At 42.9% G+C, this 19,101-nt stretch overlaps 1 protein-coding gene across 3 annotated transcripts in view; it reads left to right on the forward strand.

Annotated features, from left to right (window-relative positions):
- The window catches only part of zfhx4 (zinc finger homeobox 4), an 81,333-nt gene that overhangs the window by 57,845 nt on the left and 4,387 nt on the right, over nt 1-19,101 (forward strand). For all 3 annotated transcript variants that reach the window (XM_038726083.1, XM_038726103.1, XM_038726094.1), the window contains exons 7-11: nt 4,280-4,378; nt 10,771-10,904; nt 12,125-12,325; nt 12,910-13,030; nt 13,229-18,595. In XM_038726083.1, the coding sequence (XP_038582011.1) occupies nt 4,280-4,378; nt 10,771-10,904; nt 12,125-12,325; nt 12,910-13,030; nt 13,229-18,595 (5,922 nt within the window). The remainder of the gene's footprint in view (nt 1-4,279; nt 4,379-10,770; nt 10,905-12,124; nt 12,326-12,909; nt 13,031-13,228; nt 18,596-19,101) is intronic.

Consider the following 19,101-nt stretch of genomic DNA (forward strand, 5'->3'; position numbering starts at 1 on the left):
ATTTTATTTTTGACTGTGATGTTTCAAAGCAACGTAAGCATTTGTGAAATATTTTTGTCCTGAATTTTGCACTGAAATAATTCAGAACATATTATTTATGTAAACCAAATATGTTCTGTTTGGGGATTTCAGGAGGTATTCAGACAGACAAGAGTCATTCATCCAAGGACCTAATTAGTTACACTGGCTACAAATTAATAGGTAAATGTAAAACCAAGCTGATTTGGCTAGATCCTTGATCAGGAGTCACTTAATTATTCTTCCGCTCTAACAGTTAAATATAGGCTGGTGTTAGGTGCAGGGTAATCTGACCCAGGGTCTGTGGTTAGTGCGAGCTCACCGGCCGGCTTTAATGTTCCAACCGACCCACATCAAAGAGAGTCCCACCAGGCTGCCAAAATCACACCCCTCCACAGCCTGACCCACTCCCTGTGTGTGTGTGTGTGTGTGTGTGTGTGTGTGTGTGTGTGTGTGTGTGTGTGTGTGTGTGTGTGTGTGTGTGTGTGTGTGTGTGTGTGTGTGTGTGTGGTGTGTGTGTGTGTGTGTGTGTGTGTGTGTGTGTGTGTGTGCACGCGCACGCACAGAGGCAGTGGAAGGTGACTGCGAGAGTTTTTCTGTGTGTCCTCTGGTAGCAATTAAGTTGATGGTTAAGAGTCCCTGCCACAGAATCCTCTGTCTCTCTCTCTTTCTGTGTACACACACACACACACACTCTTGCACATGCAAACACACGCAGTCACTGTCTCACTCACTTGATCAATGGCGCACATCCACACAAACTAACTCAAACATGTGTGCACACATACACAGTCACACATGCGCTCCCGTACACACTCATGTGGTGTGTAACTGTCAGGGTCAGTCAGAGGGCAGACGCTGTGCTGATGTATTGAAAGAGCTCGTCTGGGAATGTCCTCAGTGTGGAAACACATTCCCCGTATGCATGCACACGCACACAAATACACACACACACACACACACACACACACACACACACACACACACTCACACTCGCCACAGATCTAGAAGGGGAAAGGAGTGAAAAAAACCCACTGATGAGGCCCAGATGATCATCCCTCCTTTCCTCTCTCTTTTTCTCTTTCTTCACCCACTCTTCACCCTCATTCCTCCTTCACTTTCCTTCTCTCTGTTCATTGTCTGTCATTTCTCTTGTTTCCTATCTAGCTACAGGTAGACTGCCCCCTAGAGGTTAGATAAGACCGGGGTTTCGTAATGCCAAGATCAAGCACTTGCCGCTCGTCTATGGGCACTTTCACCAGAGCCACATACTCCTTCCTTTGTTGTCCTCTTTTAAGAGAATGGGAGAGTTGAATTTGCTTTAACAGGCTACTATAAAATGTGCAGACATCTCTTGGAGACATATCAAGCAAGATCTAACAAATTAAGGATAAACTCATAAAGTTTAGTTTATTGTAAGTACATCAGTTTATACTGATTATTCTCTGAATATGTTGTGCATGATAATAATCACTAACTTGTAGTTTACCCACAATTTTAGATTTAAAGTCCCAGGGGAAAATGTAAAGTTAAATTGATCTGTGATATGAATTAAAAGCTAACATAGATTATGATACTTATTACCTATTATGATAGCGATAATGTTATATAATAATAATAATGTTTCAATCAAAATTGCTTTCACTTAAAGAGAAACTATATCTAATATTTTACATATATGTGTTTATATACAGTATACAGCTGGGTGCAGTGAAGGAATGAAAGCAGACAATGACAAAGATGTTTTTGATATTTTTTTCCCATCCCGCTTCTTGAAGTTTTTTTTTTATTCTTTCTTTTGAGACATTGTCCTGACCTTGCAGTATGTGAGATCTTCAGGAGCTTATTTTTTCTCTCTGTATTTCTGTTTTGACCCGTCTCCCTCCCCTTCTTTTCTCACTCTTCAGTGAAACATGTTGTTCGATTTGTGCCATTTGCTTTTCCTTGGCATCGAACAAAAGTCAAGTATAGAGAAAAAGATAAACCAGTGAAGGACTTTCAAAACCACTACACACACAACATTTATACCGGGCGCGGGCGCACACACACACACACACACACACACACACACACTATTTTTCCTCTTTCTCTCTATACGAAGATGGGATGAATTAAAATACAAAGATGGACACTGCAGCACCAGCAGTGAAAATTGCAATTTCTGCAGCCCGGGCTCTCTTGGCTGACAGGAGATATTTCATCCCCGTTGTCACCAACGTATTAATAAAACATCAGGAGCAGAGTGCAGTCCCAGTGTCTCATTCACACGCACACACAAACAAACATACACACAAAGATGCACACATACACCTTGAAATAGACTGTGTATACACATGTGCAAAATGCATACAGCACTCATACGCAAATGTGCAAATGCAGAAATACTACATGGCTCATGAATACAAACACACACACACACACACACACACGCAACCAGAATTTTCCTCCTCAATCACATGCCAGCATCTGCCATGAAAATTTCATGCTGTATATAATGTCCACTTAATGTGTTGCCGCTTAAAGCAACGGCGCCAGCACTTAGTCTGTGTGTCTGTCTGTGTCTTTCTGTGTGCGTGTGTGTATCTTCGGTTGTGCGTGTGTATGCACCCGCTGCATGTGAAAGGGTTAATCATATCATGTTTCCGAGGGGGGTTTTGCAGACCTCTTGTGCTCGTCATACAATGGCCAAAGTGATTGTATGCAAATGCAAGCTGACCTCAATGCACCCTTTGCCTGATTTCTATGAATATGACTGTGTGTGTGTGCGTGTGTGTGTGTGTGTGTGTGTTGTAAAATATGGTTATTAAGGCAGTGCAGGATTGATGAGCACAGCTCTTTTACACACACTCACACAAACACACATGCACAGACACAGACCACTTTTATTCTTTGGCAGAGTGAGGGGTTTGTGGTAAAAGAGACACCCCCCCCATCCCTCCGTTTAGAAGACATGAAATTTTTAACGGTTTTGCTCTGTGTGTGTGTGAATATGATACTGTGTGTGTATGATTTGACGCCTGTGTGCAAGTGTTTCTTTTTGATTGCATTTGTGTGTGCTACCCTGAGATGGAGGAGGGTATTATATGTGTGTATATATGTTTTTTTGTGTGTGTGTGTGTGTGTGTGCGTGCACATGCCTGGTTATCTGGCCTCTCTCAGACTGCTCAAAATTCATTACAAAGTGACATCAGCCCAGCCGGAGACAAATGATGGCTGGATGAAAGGGAGCGCTGGGGCTTGGCTAGGATTAGTGTTAGCTTGCGCTGGCGACACATATACACACATACACACTTGTACACACACACACACACACACACACACACATACACACACTTTAATCCACTGGCAGAACACTGCAGATACACAGAATTATCAAACAAGGGGCTGAACTCTCAGAGATGGGCAGGCTAATCTGCTAATAGTACAGAGCTGCACGTGTGTGTGTGTTGGTTTGTGTGTCTGTGCGTGTGTGTATACAGAAATACACAGACACAATATCTGTATACAGTACAGTAGTGATCTACACACTGCATGCGATTTTGTTTTTAATTTTAACTTTTTTACTTTGACGTGATAGTCAAACAGGTGCTGTAGGCTACATAATGATGTTAGTATTGGTCTTTTTTTTTTTTTTTTTTGATTTTAATAGAATGAGTAGAATGGATCGTTTTTTTCGTACAATTATGCTTTTGCATATAAACAGTAGCATTTCTATTTTCATCTTTGCTGTAATATGAAAATGTTTCTAACCACAAACAATATATACTGAAGAATGGGGGGAAAAATGTTTAAAAGGAACTATATGGAGGAGTAAGCATTATTATGCCTCGTCTTTAAATGTCTTTTTAAAAGTGCCTTCTGTAAAGAGGGAATCAGAATGACTGAAATAGTTTCCCTCTGGGGCATATTTTGTTGTCACACAACTTCCCTGCTTTCAGGCCATGTATGTATTATGTTTCAGCCACTACAAGTGGCATGGCAGGGTTATTTTCAACAGAACATGTGTTCAAGTCACTGGAAGCATCATTTGTTGGTGAGATATACTTATAGGGTAAACTTGACTTACATGTAGAAAGGGGGTTTTATGAGGATTAACTGAACACATACAAGCAGGAATATTTTCAAAATGACTCTAATATGATATAACAATATCTGATAAACCATGGGAGGTTTAATTTTGAGTGTTGGTGCCCCAGTCAGCAAATACTGTTTTTTAGAGGGCATCATGGGTAATGTGGTTGTTTACTCTGTGCATTTTCAGAAGAAACTGCTGAGGATGGTGAGAGACCTCCTCGCTCTTCCTCCAGGCATGGGCTCAACCCCACTGACCGAGACTTGACTGACAGCAGGAGAACTGATCGTAAGTCCATACACATACTGTACACACACACACACACACACATGCATATGAACCGTAAGCTTTCCTTCTTTTTTAAGTTATCGCTCATCTCTCTCTTTTTCTCAGATAAGGTTCTAATGTGTATGCATGTGTGTGTGTAACATGTGAATGCTGCTGACTAGCCTCCATGTGACCTGCTTTAATCGTTTCCATCTGACAGAGAGAGAAAAAGAGAAAGAGAGAGACAGGGGGAGAAAGAGAGAGTGGGAAAGAAGGAGAGAGAGAAAGCAGAGAGAAAAGGAGAGGGATAAGTTGAGTGTTGTAGATATTACCAGGCAATGTCCAGGCCCCAGATTATTTTTTAATCAAATCAGTTTGCGTGCTTGTAATTTATAAGCGCCTTGCATTAATCTTTTCTCGTTCTTGTGCCCTCTCCGATGACATATTAATTTTTCATAAGCGCAGGATTAGATGGGGGGCCTGTGTATATGTTTTTCTAATATTGCACCGCATCCCTGCAACCCTTAAATTAGTTTTTTTCCCCTCCACCCTGCCTTCATTTTTCTTTCTCTTAAATTTTTTTCCCTGGCTCAATCCATCCCTTAATTGTTGTCCAATCTGTGACCCTATCACCCGGAATTACCTCGGATAGAAAAAGAGCACAAGATAGAAAGAATTGTTTATTCGTTTGTAAGAGTGGCAATGTTGTAAGCGGGGAGGGGCAACAATCTATACAAGTCGGCTTGGTGTTTTTGTTATTTTGGGCGAGGAAGGGCGCACATAATGCCTCTGCTGTAAGGCTGTGGTCGGGATAGCCCTGGCTTTGTTAGATTTGATTTATCCAAATAAGAATTCATATGGTCTTTTTATGTATGAGATGGAAATCCATGGCTGGGGATGAATATTGCATGGGGTCTGTCTCTCCTCCTTTTTTTCTCCTCTGTCATTGCATGGGGTTCTCGCTTTCATTTTTTCTCTCTCTGCTAATGTCTCTCCTCCTCTTTCGCTCTTACCCCCCCCCTCCATCTCCACCTCCTCTTCCTAGCATGCCATACCTGGCTCCATAATGTGAGGCTCAATGAGGCAGAAGGAGAGCTGAGTGTGGCTGGGGCCTATTAGTTTAGCTAGTCATCTATCTTTTAGCTCTATCTGTCTGACAGGCCTGTCTGACGGACTGGTGGGGAACCACCATCCATGCATTTATCGCCGCATATTACCGCCAGCGTCATTTAACACCACCGCACACATGCAAAAAAGTGTCCAGATCCCCTCCTACTTGCGTGCTTACGTATGTGCGTGTTCCCAAGGGTAGTTTATCAGATGTCAGAAATCTGTTTAATAAAGCAGAAATGTATGCCTTTTTATTTTTTGCGAATAATTTGTTCTAGGAATCGCCTAGGGGTCAGCTGCTAGTTTGGCTAGGAAACCAGACATAATATTGCTGGTGGGTTTTTGGTGTTTTATTTTGCATTTGAATTAAAGGGGGGTTTCAGAAAGTCAAATGCTAGAAAATACAAAAGGGAGCCTGGTGTCTCGGCATCTTGTTATGCTAGAGTTATCATCAGAGGCGTGGCCTTGTTTTTCTCTTTTCCAGCTTAAAGTAGTAAGATTTAGCATCTCCATTCGCAGCCCCAAATCTCTGGCAAGCTTGAAATGTTCAGATCTGTGTAAGTGTAAGTATAAGTGTGTGTGTGTGTGTGTGTGTGTGTGTGTGTGTGTGTGTGTGTGTGTGTGTGTGTGTGTGTGTGTGTGTGTGTGTGTGTGTGTGTGTGTGTGTCCGTATGGAGATCTCTTGGGAAGGGATTACAGTGTGACCAAGTGAGCAGTGTGTTTGCACACTTCATCTCCAAGACCAAGATCCTTAAAACAAAGAGGGGCAGATAGATAGAGAGGGGAAGAGAGAGACAGAGGGGGGAGGGGCAAGGAAAGACAGAAAGAGCTTTTTCCCTTGCTTCATTTACATTGTTTTTTATAATCCCATGTCACTTTAGATTAATTATAATCCATGTTACATTTGCCATGCAAATGTCCCCAATGTGGATTACTTCCAGATAGCTTTGTGCCATGTGTGTAGATGGTTCATGTCGCCACCATAGCTCAGGGGCCCACTTCTTATAAATAACCAACTAAACAAAGGCCCGAGCATGGAAATGAGCCTGTCAGGCAGCCTAAGGAAATTACAGATTTCTACCTGTTTCAAATTAGCAAAGAAATTACTCATTGTTCCTACCGTCAAATGTTATGTATTAATTTCGTGTATAATTTTGAATTTTGCAGATAAGGGGCCAGGGGGGGGGGGACGAAATCGAATCGCATGCAAAGAAGATCAAAAGTTAAATATTCCATATTAGCTTCTTCATGTTCAGAATATTTTCTTCTTTTTTATTTGCATGCATCTTGCAAATTTGAGATGGGAGCTGTGCTCATTTTCTGTCCCTCTAAGATGAGATTAAAATATATTAAAGACATTAGCATGTTTAATTACAAGCCTGCAGCAATTCCTTTGTGCATGTATGTGTGTTTTCCGTGTAATGACAGCTTGTTGAACGTCTCAGATGATTTGTCAAATGTGACAAGGCCATGCTCTTATTTATCTCTCATATGAACACAAGCTGGAGATAATAGAGAAAGGAGGGCTAGTCATTAAAAAAACACAAACTACAATGCACTGCTGTTTAACAGCCTTTTTTTCATCTCTCTCTATCTGACTATGTTCTGCCTCTCCATATCTCACTCCTTCCTAGTGTCTCTCTCTCTCTCTCTCTCTCTCTCTCTCTCTCTCTCTCTCTCTCTCTCTCTCTCTCTCTCTCTCTCTCTCTCTCTCCCCTACATCCCTCCGGCTTGATCTGGGCCTGCTGAGTGCTTCAGTGGGAGTTTGGGGTTCAGAGTGTGTTGCTGTAATGTTATCAGGTGACCGGGGGTCAGCCTAATGTGTAACCTTAGAGCAGTAGGCCAGTAAATCATGCTGGCCAGCCCTCCCTGGTCCATTTTGGCCAGCTCTCCCTCCTAGATTTACTGCTCCGTAACCTTAGCCAGTCTGCCAGGGCTCAGGACTGCTAAATTGAATACTAAATCCAAGCTGCCGCCACCCAACCTGCTCCTTCTTAATTGACAGCCCTTTCCCCCTGCTCTCTGCTCTATGTTTGTGGGTTTTTTTTATTTTTCATGAAATTAAATGTCAGGAATGGAATCTAATTGTTTTGCAGCTTGTAAACGAAAAGAAAAAAGAGTAAAAGATTGCAATAGGTAGGGTTGATTGTTTAGAAAGCCTGCTCCGAGATGTAGTTCATTTTATATGAAGTCATAGTTGGAGAGATATAAGGATTCAATGATATTCTTGTTTGTGTGAAAATCTCATTGGCTTGGTTCACTTTGCTCAAAATGTCTCACCCTTTTTGACACAAAAGGGCAGATTCTAAAATAGCTCCCCGGGAAAAACATTAGCTATGATGGTATTGTCGGTCGTCCTGCCTTTTTGAGGAGCAATTTGGGACAGAAATATCCTGTGGTATTTAGAGCTATAGGCTTCTCTGCCCCTCTCTATCATTTTTTCTTGTTTTTTTCCCTGTTTTTCTACATTTTTCTGCCTCTCTCTCCATTGCTCTGTATTTCTCTCCATTTAAGCGCCCACTTGCTTGTATATGAGTGTGTGTATACGCAGCTCCCTAAACACCATTGACAGTTGCAAATAAAGATGGGTGGTGAGTGTGCCGCTCTCTCCCCCTGCAATGCAAAAGGGGTTGAGTGTCATAAATCACCTTTTGATTTATCTAATCAAGCAAGGTCCTGCTGCATGCAGACATTTGTCATTGGTGGTGGGGGGGTGTGGTGTCAGGTTTATTCTGCCCCTCCGCTTCACTGGGCTGCAGCTGCTGGAGCCCACCTAAGGATGGAGGGAAGGTGGGAAGGGAGGGAAAAGAACAGGGAGGAGGAGGGAAAAGGACACAGTCATTAAGTGTGGGGTGCAGACTCAGAGACAAAGGAAAATGAGAGAAGTCTCTTGCTCTCAATGCTACTCTCTTCCATTATTTATATCTAATTATTTTAGCCATCCATGTACTATTGAGGACAAGAATATGAAGCTAGTTAAAAACAACAGGCAGAGGGATATTTTGATTTTCTCTCATGAATTCATAGATAGTGTTTGGTTTGTGCTAGCCATTGTTTTTATTTTGTGTTACAGGTGATTATATCCTTGGAGGACATTTTGAATGCAATTCTATGCCTCAAAACAACTTTATTATTCACTCGCAGGGCCTTCCATTTAAAGCTCCTAAGTGGCCATAGAGAGAACTGCTATCTCAACATTCAAGGTTAACCAACTGTTTTTCTTAGCGTGTCATGAGTGTTGATGAAAGCACTAGGTCGAAGACGAATCTAAACCAGAAGGACAGATCTTCATGTTGCTTCATGCGCACACACATACATACATACACACACACACACACACACACACACACACACACACACACACACACACACACACACACACACACACACACATACACACTACACAAACAGTAATCAATGGTGATCTGTGGGCTTTTTCCCCCACCGCATTGTAAATGTGTTTGCAGCCCCTTGTCTGACAATTGCCTCATCTCCTTTTGCAGGGATGTAATTTAGTTGCAAATTGACTGGAAGACGGAGGCAAAAATTGAAAGTTGAAATTAGAAATGGTCATAATAAATATGGGAGGCGGGGCAGAGGCTTTGGAAAGGTCAGGTGATATGACGGGTGCTTCCAGGCTGTACCAATCTGGCCAATGGAGTGTCAGAGGCTTGTCATGAAGCACGTAATACACAATATGTATATACACATACATGCACATAGACACACACGCACAAGCCCTGCAGGGGCCATCACAAGCAGTGGAAGACGAGATTACCTTGCTATTCTGAGCTGCAGAGCAATTCTCGGATGTTCTTGGAAATTCACATTGTGCCCTTGTGGTTTTTTTCTCCCCTCTCTCTCTTTCTTCCTTTCTTCCCCCTCCCTCTCTTTCTTGTCACTTTCCTTGACAGGCCAATATTTCAGGCTCCAGATATAGGGGATTACAAATAAAATAAGTGGAACGTCTACTTAATGCAACAGAATTAAAATGCATGAACGGGCTGGAGGAATTGATATGCGCCCAATACAAACACGAGCCACGGAATAATATGAAATACAAAATGTTTTTTTTCAACCCCCTCTCCATGTATCAGTGCTTTGATTTCCCTTTTTTTCCATTTGTGCATCTAGCGTGAAGCGTTGATTCGCAAGAGTGAGGCTCACATATTGCCTTGAGTGACCAGAGGAGGGAGGGAGGGCAAGAGAAGTGGGGTGAGGGCTTAGGAAGAGAGGGAGAAAGAGAGCAAGTGAGAGGGAGGGAGGGAGGGAGAGTTGCTGTTGCTGTGTCTTTGTGTTGTGCCGAGTGGGTAAATTGCAGTGGCAGAGTATAGCAGGGCCTGCATGGCCTGTATCTCAGGATGAGGCTAATGAAAGATTTATCAGCGGCTGCAGCATTTACTAAATACAACCAGAGGCTGATCTCTCCACATTGAGCCCTGCTGTTAACGTCACACACGCTTACATGCACGCATACAAATAGACACACACAAGTAGTGCTGCTACTGTACCACCAGCCGTGACCAAGCCTCGAAAATTTAGAATCTTGTACAGACAGAGAAGTTGTTGAGGCAGCTGGGGGAATGTATATGAACTAATGAAGTGTATAATATTACCATAACATTTAATGTATGTCGTGCTGGGATAATGAGGCTGCCTGAGTTTTCTCCATTTCACATGTCCTCAGGGCAGAAACACGTCAGTGTATATGAATGTGAATAATACAGTCCATGCTTGTATCCATACTTATGTTGTCTTGGTGTTAAATCATTTTTAAAATCATCACCTATTTCTCAATGAATATTAATGTGGTATACTTGTTTATGTTATTTATTAAATGTGAATCAATAGTCGTTGAACACTTTATCATGTAACGTGGCCACAAAATGTAAAACATTTCAGTTTAATCACTTATAGTGTCAATTCTGTATACTTGATGTGCTCTAGATTAATTCCCATTTCTCATGCAGTAGGTATGTCTTATTTATGGGATACTATATTTTAATGTGACATAGGGCCTGCTCCAATGCTCAAAGTACCATTAAAAAAATAGTCTGTTGTTTGTCCATGCAAAGATTTTGCAATTTTGCAGCTTTGTTGTGTTTTTTAAATTGTTAATGTGATGCATTTTGTTTTAAAATAATATTTATTATGAATATGTCTAAACTTAGATTATACAAAGCAGACATACAAGCTATACACATAAATAATAACTGATATATCAATGAAAAACATAGATTTTTAATCTATTTACATGCTGTGTCTATCTCCCTTTCTCTCCCTCTCTCTCCACTGTCTGTCAGGAGTGAATGCCATATCCAAAGAGGTTATTGGACCGAATGCTATGGTCAAACATTCCCTCCTGCCAGATAGACAACTTGAAAGTCCACCCAAAAGGCCAAAGTCTGCTGAAGGGAAGACCTCTGCCAATGAGCAGGTAAAGGTTTATAGAATCACAAGAGGAAACTGTACAATTGCACTAGAAAAGCAACATTCTTGTGATGTACTGGTGTAGTTCCTAACTCAAACAGGGTGTGTTCTAGCTTATCCTCAGTGTGTACGTCTGTGGGTTATGGAGCTTTGTGTGCATCTATCCAGAGTGGACATCTAGCAATTCATATTCCAAATAAATTGTTACATGTTAGGTACAGAAAGCTAATAGCTAATGAGGCTGGTCCCCCAAAATAAGCACTAATGAAATCTAACCTTCACTGTCACTGTTGGATGGGAAGATACTTGTGAACTGTAAGAAGCAGAAATGCTAAGCTAAGCATTTAGCAATTGCTGGCGCCAGCTTTCTATCAAAGGGTTAAATGCAGCCCGCCATTGCCTCCCTGACAGAGCTTTTTAGCATCAAGCACAGTGGGCTAGTCTTTGTGTTCTCAAGTAGAATACCTGCAGTAGCCTTAGGCGTCCTCCCTGCTTCTTTCCCCCTTTTGCATCTCTTTAAATTATATGTGTTTTTAAATTAGATTATGAAGTATTAGCTTGTCTGGTTCTGGGCCCTGCAAGGAAGGAGGACTTAGTCATTTCAGAAATGGATTCTATTAAGACAGGTGGTGGGGAGGCAGCTACGTTCAGAGTACTCCCTGTAATGAGGGCAGGGCGTAGCTTCGGAGAGTACACACCTTTGTCATCTGTAATACCCTGATTAGAAATTCTGGCCAATCGTGTTTTCTGCTAATAAAATTGCATGAGTTGAGAGACTTAAGTGAATTATGTGAAAGATGGTTGATCTACATTTTCTGTTTTAAAGTGGGCGTGGGGGTTGGTGGGGAGAGGTAAATGTGATGTGATGAGGTGAGTGGGCAGTGTAGAATAGGAAAGCCCCATACAAATTCAATGTAATGTTGCAGATATGTAGTTATTTTCACCTCTAACAGTTCTGGAGACATGGTTCTTGCATGTCTTGATCAAATCCTTGTTAGTCTTCAAAAAGTGATGTCTGGTTGTTTCTTCAGCGAGGCAGACAGTGGAAAGTCAGCTATGATAATGGCTCTGTGGTGCAAGAATGATAATCACTATGGACTACATCTTGTGCAAAATTCCTGCTCTTGGATTAATTTGTACTTTGCACAGGATGTCCTTTCTCTTGGATATGATTTCATTATTTCTCAACTCCTAAGATACTTACTTATACCCTCTTGTTTTCTTTAGGTTCAGCAGTGTCCATATTGCAACTACAGCAGTAAAGATGCCAACCGTATGCAGCTCCATGTGATGTCCCAGCATTCTATGCAGCCAGTGATCCGCTGCCCACTGTGCCAGGATGTCTTGAGCAACAAGATTCACCTGCAGCTGCATCTCACCCACCTTCACAGTGTGGCTCCTGACTGTGTGGAAAAGCTGATTCTCACTGTATGTATAAGCAATTATTAGAAATGAGATTTTTGTGAGTGTATATCAGCACAAATGTGTTCTTGCAAATTTGCTAAAGAAAAAGTAAAAGGTGATACTAAGCGGTTTCAATAAATAAAGGAAGGTTTGTTGTAATTGCAGAATATGAATATGCTATAGTTTTACTTTACTTGATACATATAAACTGATATTTCTGTTACTTGTTTATGAATTGATTTTAAACACCTAGAAAACGTGTATTTCCCTTTTAGTACTCATTTTGAGAAGTGAACATACAATTGAAAATGGAAATGATGTTTGTCAGGACTGTCCAGTCATCCCTCTCGTCTCCTAGTGTAGTTAAGGGCAAGGGCATACTGCAAGATTCCCATAAAGCATTTCCCAGGCATTTATTGTACTCCCTCGAGATACCGCCATAACCTTGATGGTTGTTTTTCAATGAGACGAGCAAATTCTCTCTTTGAAATAAGAGTTGTAATAAAGGCACTTCCTGAACATTTACAAATATTGGAGATATAATCTACCATCTCATATCATTATTTTAAATTAATATGTTAATGAAGACATTTGTTTGGTATTGATAGGTTGTCGGACCTGACACAGCAACACCAAATAATAAAATGCAGCCCCAAACTGGACAAGACAAATGCCTGTCTTTAATGGATTCCTCTACCTCTCTTACTGATGGGTCAGGAAAGTCTCAAGGTGAGCAGAATTTGGTACTTAGATTATTTTCTTTCTGTCATTAATTTGATTTTGATATATGAATATATGTAGGTATTATTCTTAGGTTTATTGAGTTGCTTGTCATTTCTCAGAAAAATAAGAGTGCTAAGTAAATGATTCAGTATTGCATGCAATTACAATGCACCAGTGTCTTCAAATTGTATTTTCTGCTTTTAGGAAACAAGGATGAGCTGACCAATCAAGACAAGAATGAATTGGACCTGCAGGGTGAGGAACTTAAGCCACCAAAGGAGGCCTCAGAAGCTCCAGGCTGGAAGAGAGCCAGTGGGTTAGGACATGATAGCAAGTCCCCTGATACCCTACAGGACCATCTCAGTGAGCTTCAAAGGCTCCAGCAACAACAGCAGCAGCTCTCAGTATCTGATCGTCATGTCTACAAATATCGTTGCAACCATTGCAGCCTGGCCTTCAAGACAATGCAGAAGCTTCAGATACATTCCCAGTACCATGCCATCAGAGCCGCCACTATGTGCAGCCTTTGCCAGCGCAGCTTCAGGACATTCCTGGCCCTCAGGAAGCATTTGGAAAATGGACACCCTGAACTTAGTGAAGCTGAGGTACAGCAACTCATAGGAAATCTGCCACTAAATGGAGATATCACTGAGAGTGAGGCCAGGGCTTTGGAGGAAGCTCAGGCCTTTGAACATGACTTGGACAAAGATGATGAAATGGACCAGGAGGAGAAGCCCAGTCCTACAGGAAGTGACAGTAGTTCTCTGCTAGATGACATGGGAGCAGAACCAAAACGGACCCTACCATTTAGAAAAGGGCCCAACTTTACTATGGAGAAATTTTTGGACCCTTCTCGGCCTTACAAGTGCACAGTATGTAAGGAGTCCTTCACCCAGAAGAACATCCTCCTAGTCCACTATAATTCAGTTTCCCACCTGCATAAGTTGAAGAAGGTTCTTCAAGAGGCCTCAAGCCCAGTTCCACAAGAGACAAGCAACAGCATTGACAACAAGCCGTTTAAATGCAGTATTTGCAATGTTGCCTACAGCCAAAGCTCAACACTTGAAATTCACATGAGGTCAGTACTCCACCAGACCAAAGCCAGAACAGCCAAAACTGAAATGAGCAGCAGTAGCAGTATCAGTGGCACTAGTTGTCCAGTGCCTGCAAAAAGCCCAGCCCCAAGCACACAAGGGAACAACAACAACTCAGACACTGCTAGAAGTGGAACTCCCTCTGCTAACAAGGAAAACACTGTGGAACCCAAAGACACTAACAGCAGCAGCAACACAAAACAAACAACTACTGACCATGTTTCAGCACAGGCAAGTAACCACCAGTCAGCGCAGTCCTCAGCCCAACTGCAAATGCAGCTTCAACATGAACTCCAACAACAGGCTGCCTTCTTCCAGCCTCAGTTCCTTAATCCAGCTTTCTTCCCCCATTTTCCAATGACCCCAGAAGCACTACTGCAATTTCAACAGCCACAGTTCCTCTTCCCCTTCTACATCCCAGGAGCAGAGTTCAATCTTAGTCCAGAACTTGCACTGCACTCAGCAGCAGCTTTTGGAATGCCTGGTCTTACTGGGTCATTCCTAGAGGACCTGAAGCAACAGATGCAACAGCAGCACCAGCTGCAGCAGGCTCAGGCCCAGCAACAGGCTCAGCAGCAACAGCAGCAAGCCTCTCAGACACAGTCGCAAATGCAACAACAGAAAAACCAGCAACTGCAGAACCACAAAGCCAAAATGGAATCCAGCACTGTTTCAGTTTCAGAAATTCAGATGTCAAGAGAGGCAGAGGACCACCTAGAAAAACAAGAAAACAGAGCAAAGATGGAAAATGCAAGTGATGCATTAAGTGATGGAGGAAAAGACTCTAAAAAGTCAAAGTTCCCAGAACCATTGATTCCTCCTCCACGTATTGTGTCAGGAGCAAGGGGCAATGCAGCCAAAGCACTGCTAGAGAACTTTGGATTTGAACTGGTCATCCAGTACAATGAAAACAGGCAAAAAAACCAAAAGAAAAACAAAGATGGAGTTGAACAAGCAGAAATGAACACTGATAAGCTTGAGTGTGGGATGTGTGGAAAACTCTTCTCCAATATGCTTATTCTCAAAAGCCACCAGGAACATGTGCACAGTCACTTTTTCCCATATGTGGAGCTGGAAAAGTTTGCCCAGCAGTACAGAGAGGCCTATGACAAACTCTATCCAATAAATCCTGCTTCACCTGAAACTCCACCTCCACCGCCACCACCACCTCCTCCTCCACCGCCGCCTCCTGCTCCAGCCCCAGTGACCACTCCTCAGCCTCCTTCTACATCAATGACCAAGCCCCAAACCCCAGTACCTTCGCCAGTTCCGGCCCCCCATCAGACTCAACACCAACCCTCTCACCAGCCGCCTCCACCCCCTCCTCCGCCACCTGCTGCCCCTACTGCGCCTCCCCAAGTGCAGCTCCCTGTTCCTTTGGATTTGCCCCTTTTTCCACCTCTAATGATGCAGTCCGTCCAGCACCCAGGCCTGCCCCCTCAGCTGGCCCTCCAGCTGCCCACTATGGACTCTCTTTCCTCAGACCTTACACAGCTCTGCCAGCAACAATTGGGTCTTGATCCAAACTTCCTCCGCCAGTCCCAGTTTAAGCGACCACGCACTCGTATCACAGATGACCAGCTTAAGATTCTTCGTGCCAACTTTGACATCAACAATTCCCCCAATGAAGAACAAATTCAGGAGATGTCAGAGAAGTCTGGCTTACCCCAAAAAGTCATAAAGCACTGGTTCCGTAACACTCTCTTCAAAGAGAGGCAGCGGAGTAAAGACTCTCCCTACAATTTTAATATTCCTCCCATTACTACTTTGGAAGATATTCGAATGGAGCCTCAGCTCAGTGCACATGAATATTACAGAACTGAATCGGGCCTCAACAAGAGGTCCTCCAGGACCAGATTCACTGATTACCAGTTGAGGGTACTTCAAGATTTCTTTGACACTAATGCCTATCCAAAGGATGATGAGATTGAGCAGCTCTCCACTGTGCTCAACCTACCTACCCGGGTCATTGTAGTGTGGTTCCAGAATGCCCGCCAAAAAGCTCGCAAGAGCTATGAAAACCAGGCAGATTCTAAAGACAATGAGAAAAAAGAGCTGACCAATGAGCGATACATCAGAACTAGCAACATGCAGTACCAGTGTAAAAAGTGCAACATTGTGTTCCCACGCATCTTTGACCTTATCACTCACCAGAAAAAGTTGTGTTATAAGGATGAAGATGAGGAAGGTAATGAGGACAACAACTGTGAGGAATATGTAGATTACTATGAGAAAGCTCCAGTTAAGACTACCCAAGTACCTTTAGAGCCCCCCAAACAATCCCAAGGAACTGCCACCAGTTCTGGCTCAAGCTCCCCTGCGATGGCCTCTCCTCGTGCCAGTATGGGGAAAACTTCCCCCAAGCCAGACGTTGCCCCTGAAACTGAACCTAAACAAACTGAGACTGCCCCCTCACCAGTGATCAAGTCACTACCAGAACCAAGACCATCTAAGGCTTGCACACCTCAGCCACCTCCTCAGAAGGCTCCCCAGCCACAAATTTCAAGACCCCATTCCCAGCCACAGGCAGCTGCAGTGCCCTCAAGTCCACTCTCCCTCGCCCTTTCCTCACTCACCAACAGCCTCCCACACCAGATGCTTCAGTACCAGTGTGACCAGTGTAAGATTGCATTCCCCACTGTGGAGCTATGGCAGGAGCACCAGCACATGCATTTCTTGGCTGCCCAAAACCAATTCCTTCACTCTCAGTTCCTTGAAAGACCCATTGATATGCCCTATATGATATTTGACCCCAACAACCCCCTAATGGCTAGCCAGCTATTATCTGGAGGCCTCTCCCAAATCCCCTCTCAGGGTAGCTCTGGTTTGGCCTCTGCTGCAGGTTCTGGGTCAATGAAGAGAAAACTGGATGACAAGGACGAAAGTGCTAATGATAAAGATGGTGGAAACAGTAGTGAAGAGCAACACAGAGATAAACGTTTGAGAACTACCATCACACCAGAACAACTGGAGATTCTCTATGACAAATACCTACTTGACTCTAACCCAACTAGGAAGATGTTGGACCACATTGCAAGAGAGGTTGGCTTGAAAAAGAGAGTTGTGCAAGTTTGGTTCCAAAACACTCGTGCAAGAGAAAGAAAGGGGCAGTTTAGGGCGATAGGGCCTTCCCAGTCCCACAAAAAATGTCCCTTTTGCAGAGCACTGTTCAAGGCTAAATCTGCTCTAGATAGCCACATACGATCTAGACACTGGCATGAGGCTAAGCAAGCAGGCTTTAGCTTGCCACCGAGCCCAATGATGAATCAAGACAATGAAAGAGGTGAAAGCCCAAATAAGTATAATTTTTTTGACTACTCACTGCTGCCTACCAAGACTGAGCCAAATGAGTATGAGCTGCCTGCTGCATCCTCAACACCAGTCAAACCATCTGAAACACAAGTAAAAAACTTCTTGAGCCCTTCATCCTTAAAAGCTGAAAACTGTGATGAAAGTGAAGGGCCTAATATAAATTCAGCAGAAGCCACATCTTATGATCTCAGTAAGATGGACTTTGACGAGACATCATCAATTAATACAGCTATTAGTGATGCTACAACTGGAGATGAGGGTAATAACAATGAGGTTGAGAACCTCACAGCCAATGGAGGGGACAAGCTGAATGACAACAAGAGTGTCCTGGCATCAAATTCTGATGGTGGCAATGAAAGGTTCCAATTCAGCATGGTGAGCCCTGCCCTCAGCTTCTCTGGAAAAGACTATGACTCTTACTTTAGCTCCAGAGATGATGACATGGATGAAAGCAATGACAGGAGTGAATCATCAAGCCTAGCTGATCCTAGTTCCCCTAGTCCCTTTGGGGCAGGTAACCCCTTCAAATCCGGGAAAGGCAGCAATGGTGGCGACAGGCCAGGCCACAAACGATTCAGGACTCAAATGAGTAACCTGCAACTTAAAGTACTCAAAGCCTGTTTCAGTGACTACCGCACTCCTACAATGCAAGAGTGTGAGATGCTTGGCAATGAGATTGGACTTCCCAAGCGTGTTGTCCAGGTGTGGTTCCAGAATGCTCGTGCTAAAGAAAAGAAATTCAAGATTAACATTGGAAAGCCATTCATGATAAGTCAAGGCTCACCAGATGGGCCCAGGCCTGAGTGTACTTTGTGTGGTATAAAGTACACTGCCCGGATGTCCGTCCGAGACCACATCTTCTCCAAACAGCACATCGCCAAAGTGCAAGAAACCCTGGGAAACCAGGTAGATAGAGAAAAGGACTACCTAGCACCAACCACTGTCCGTCAGCTGATGGCGCAGCAAGAGCTGGACCGCATGAAGAAAGCTGGTGAGGGACTCAGCCTGCCTGGCCAGCAGCAACAGACTGCAGTGGACAACAATAATGCACTTCATGGCCTCAGCCTACCCTCAGGCTACCCAGGGTTATCTGGCCTTCCGCCAGTGCTACTTCCTGGGGTCAACGGGCCATCATCACTTCCTGTTTTCCCACCTAATACACCTGGTGAGTTAGTATGACAAACAGTGACATAAAAAGTTAAATAGACTTTATGAACTGAGCTTTATCATGCACTATTTTATTCGACTATACTACTGTTTATCCCATATCACAGTGGTGTTTGTCAAAAAGTCTTATTTTTTAAAACTATTGAAAATGGTGGGAGTTAGTGCATGCATAATGTCATCATCAGAGTTGAACTGCTAATTCATAATTCAGAGATTTTTTTGTTATTACAACAAATGGATCTATATCATGGCTTTTGTTTGTGTTGTTTGTTTTTCCCCTTATTGTAGGTTTGGTATATTTATATCATAATATATTGGCAGATTGGAATGATCAAAAAGCGCATGTGACAGTTTTGATCCATAACAAAATCTTAACAAGAGAAATAAAGACTCAGCCAGTGACAAATTAATCATCTTTATCTTGTCATACAAACTAATTTCCATAGTGATTTGGGATTGAATATTTAAATATTGAATATTTCCATATTTATATACCACTGTATT

Source organism: Micropterus salmoides, unplaced genomic scaffold (genome assembly GCF_014851395.1).
Source record: "Micropterus salmoides isolate LMB-PRFRI ecotype aquatic unplaced genomic scaffold, ASM1485139v1 Ms_hic_scaffold_1, whole genome shotgun sequence".
Taxonomy (NCBI): Eukaryota; Metazoa; Chordata; class Actinopteri; order Centrarchiformes; family Centrarchidae; genus Micropterus; species Micropterus salmoides.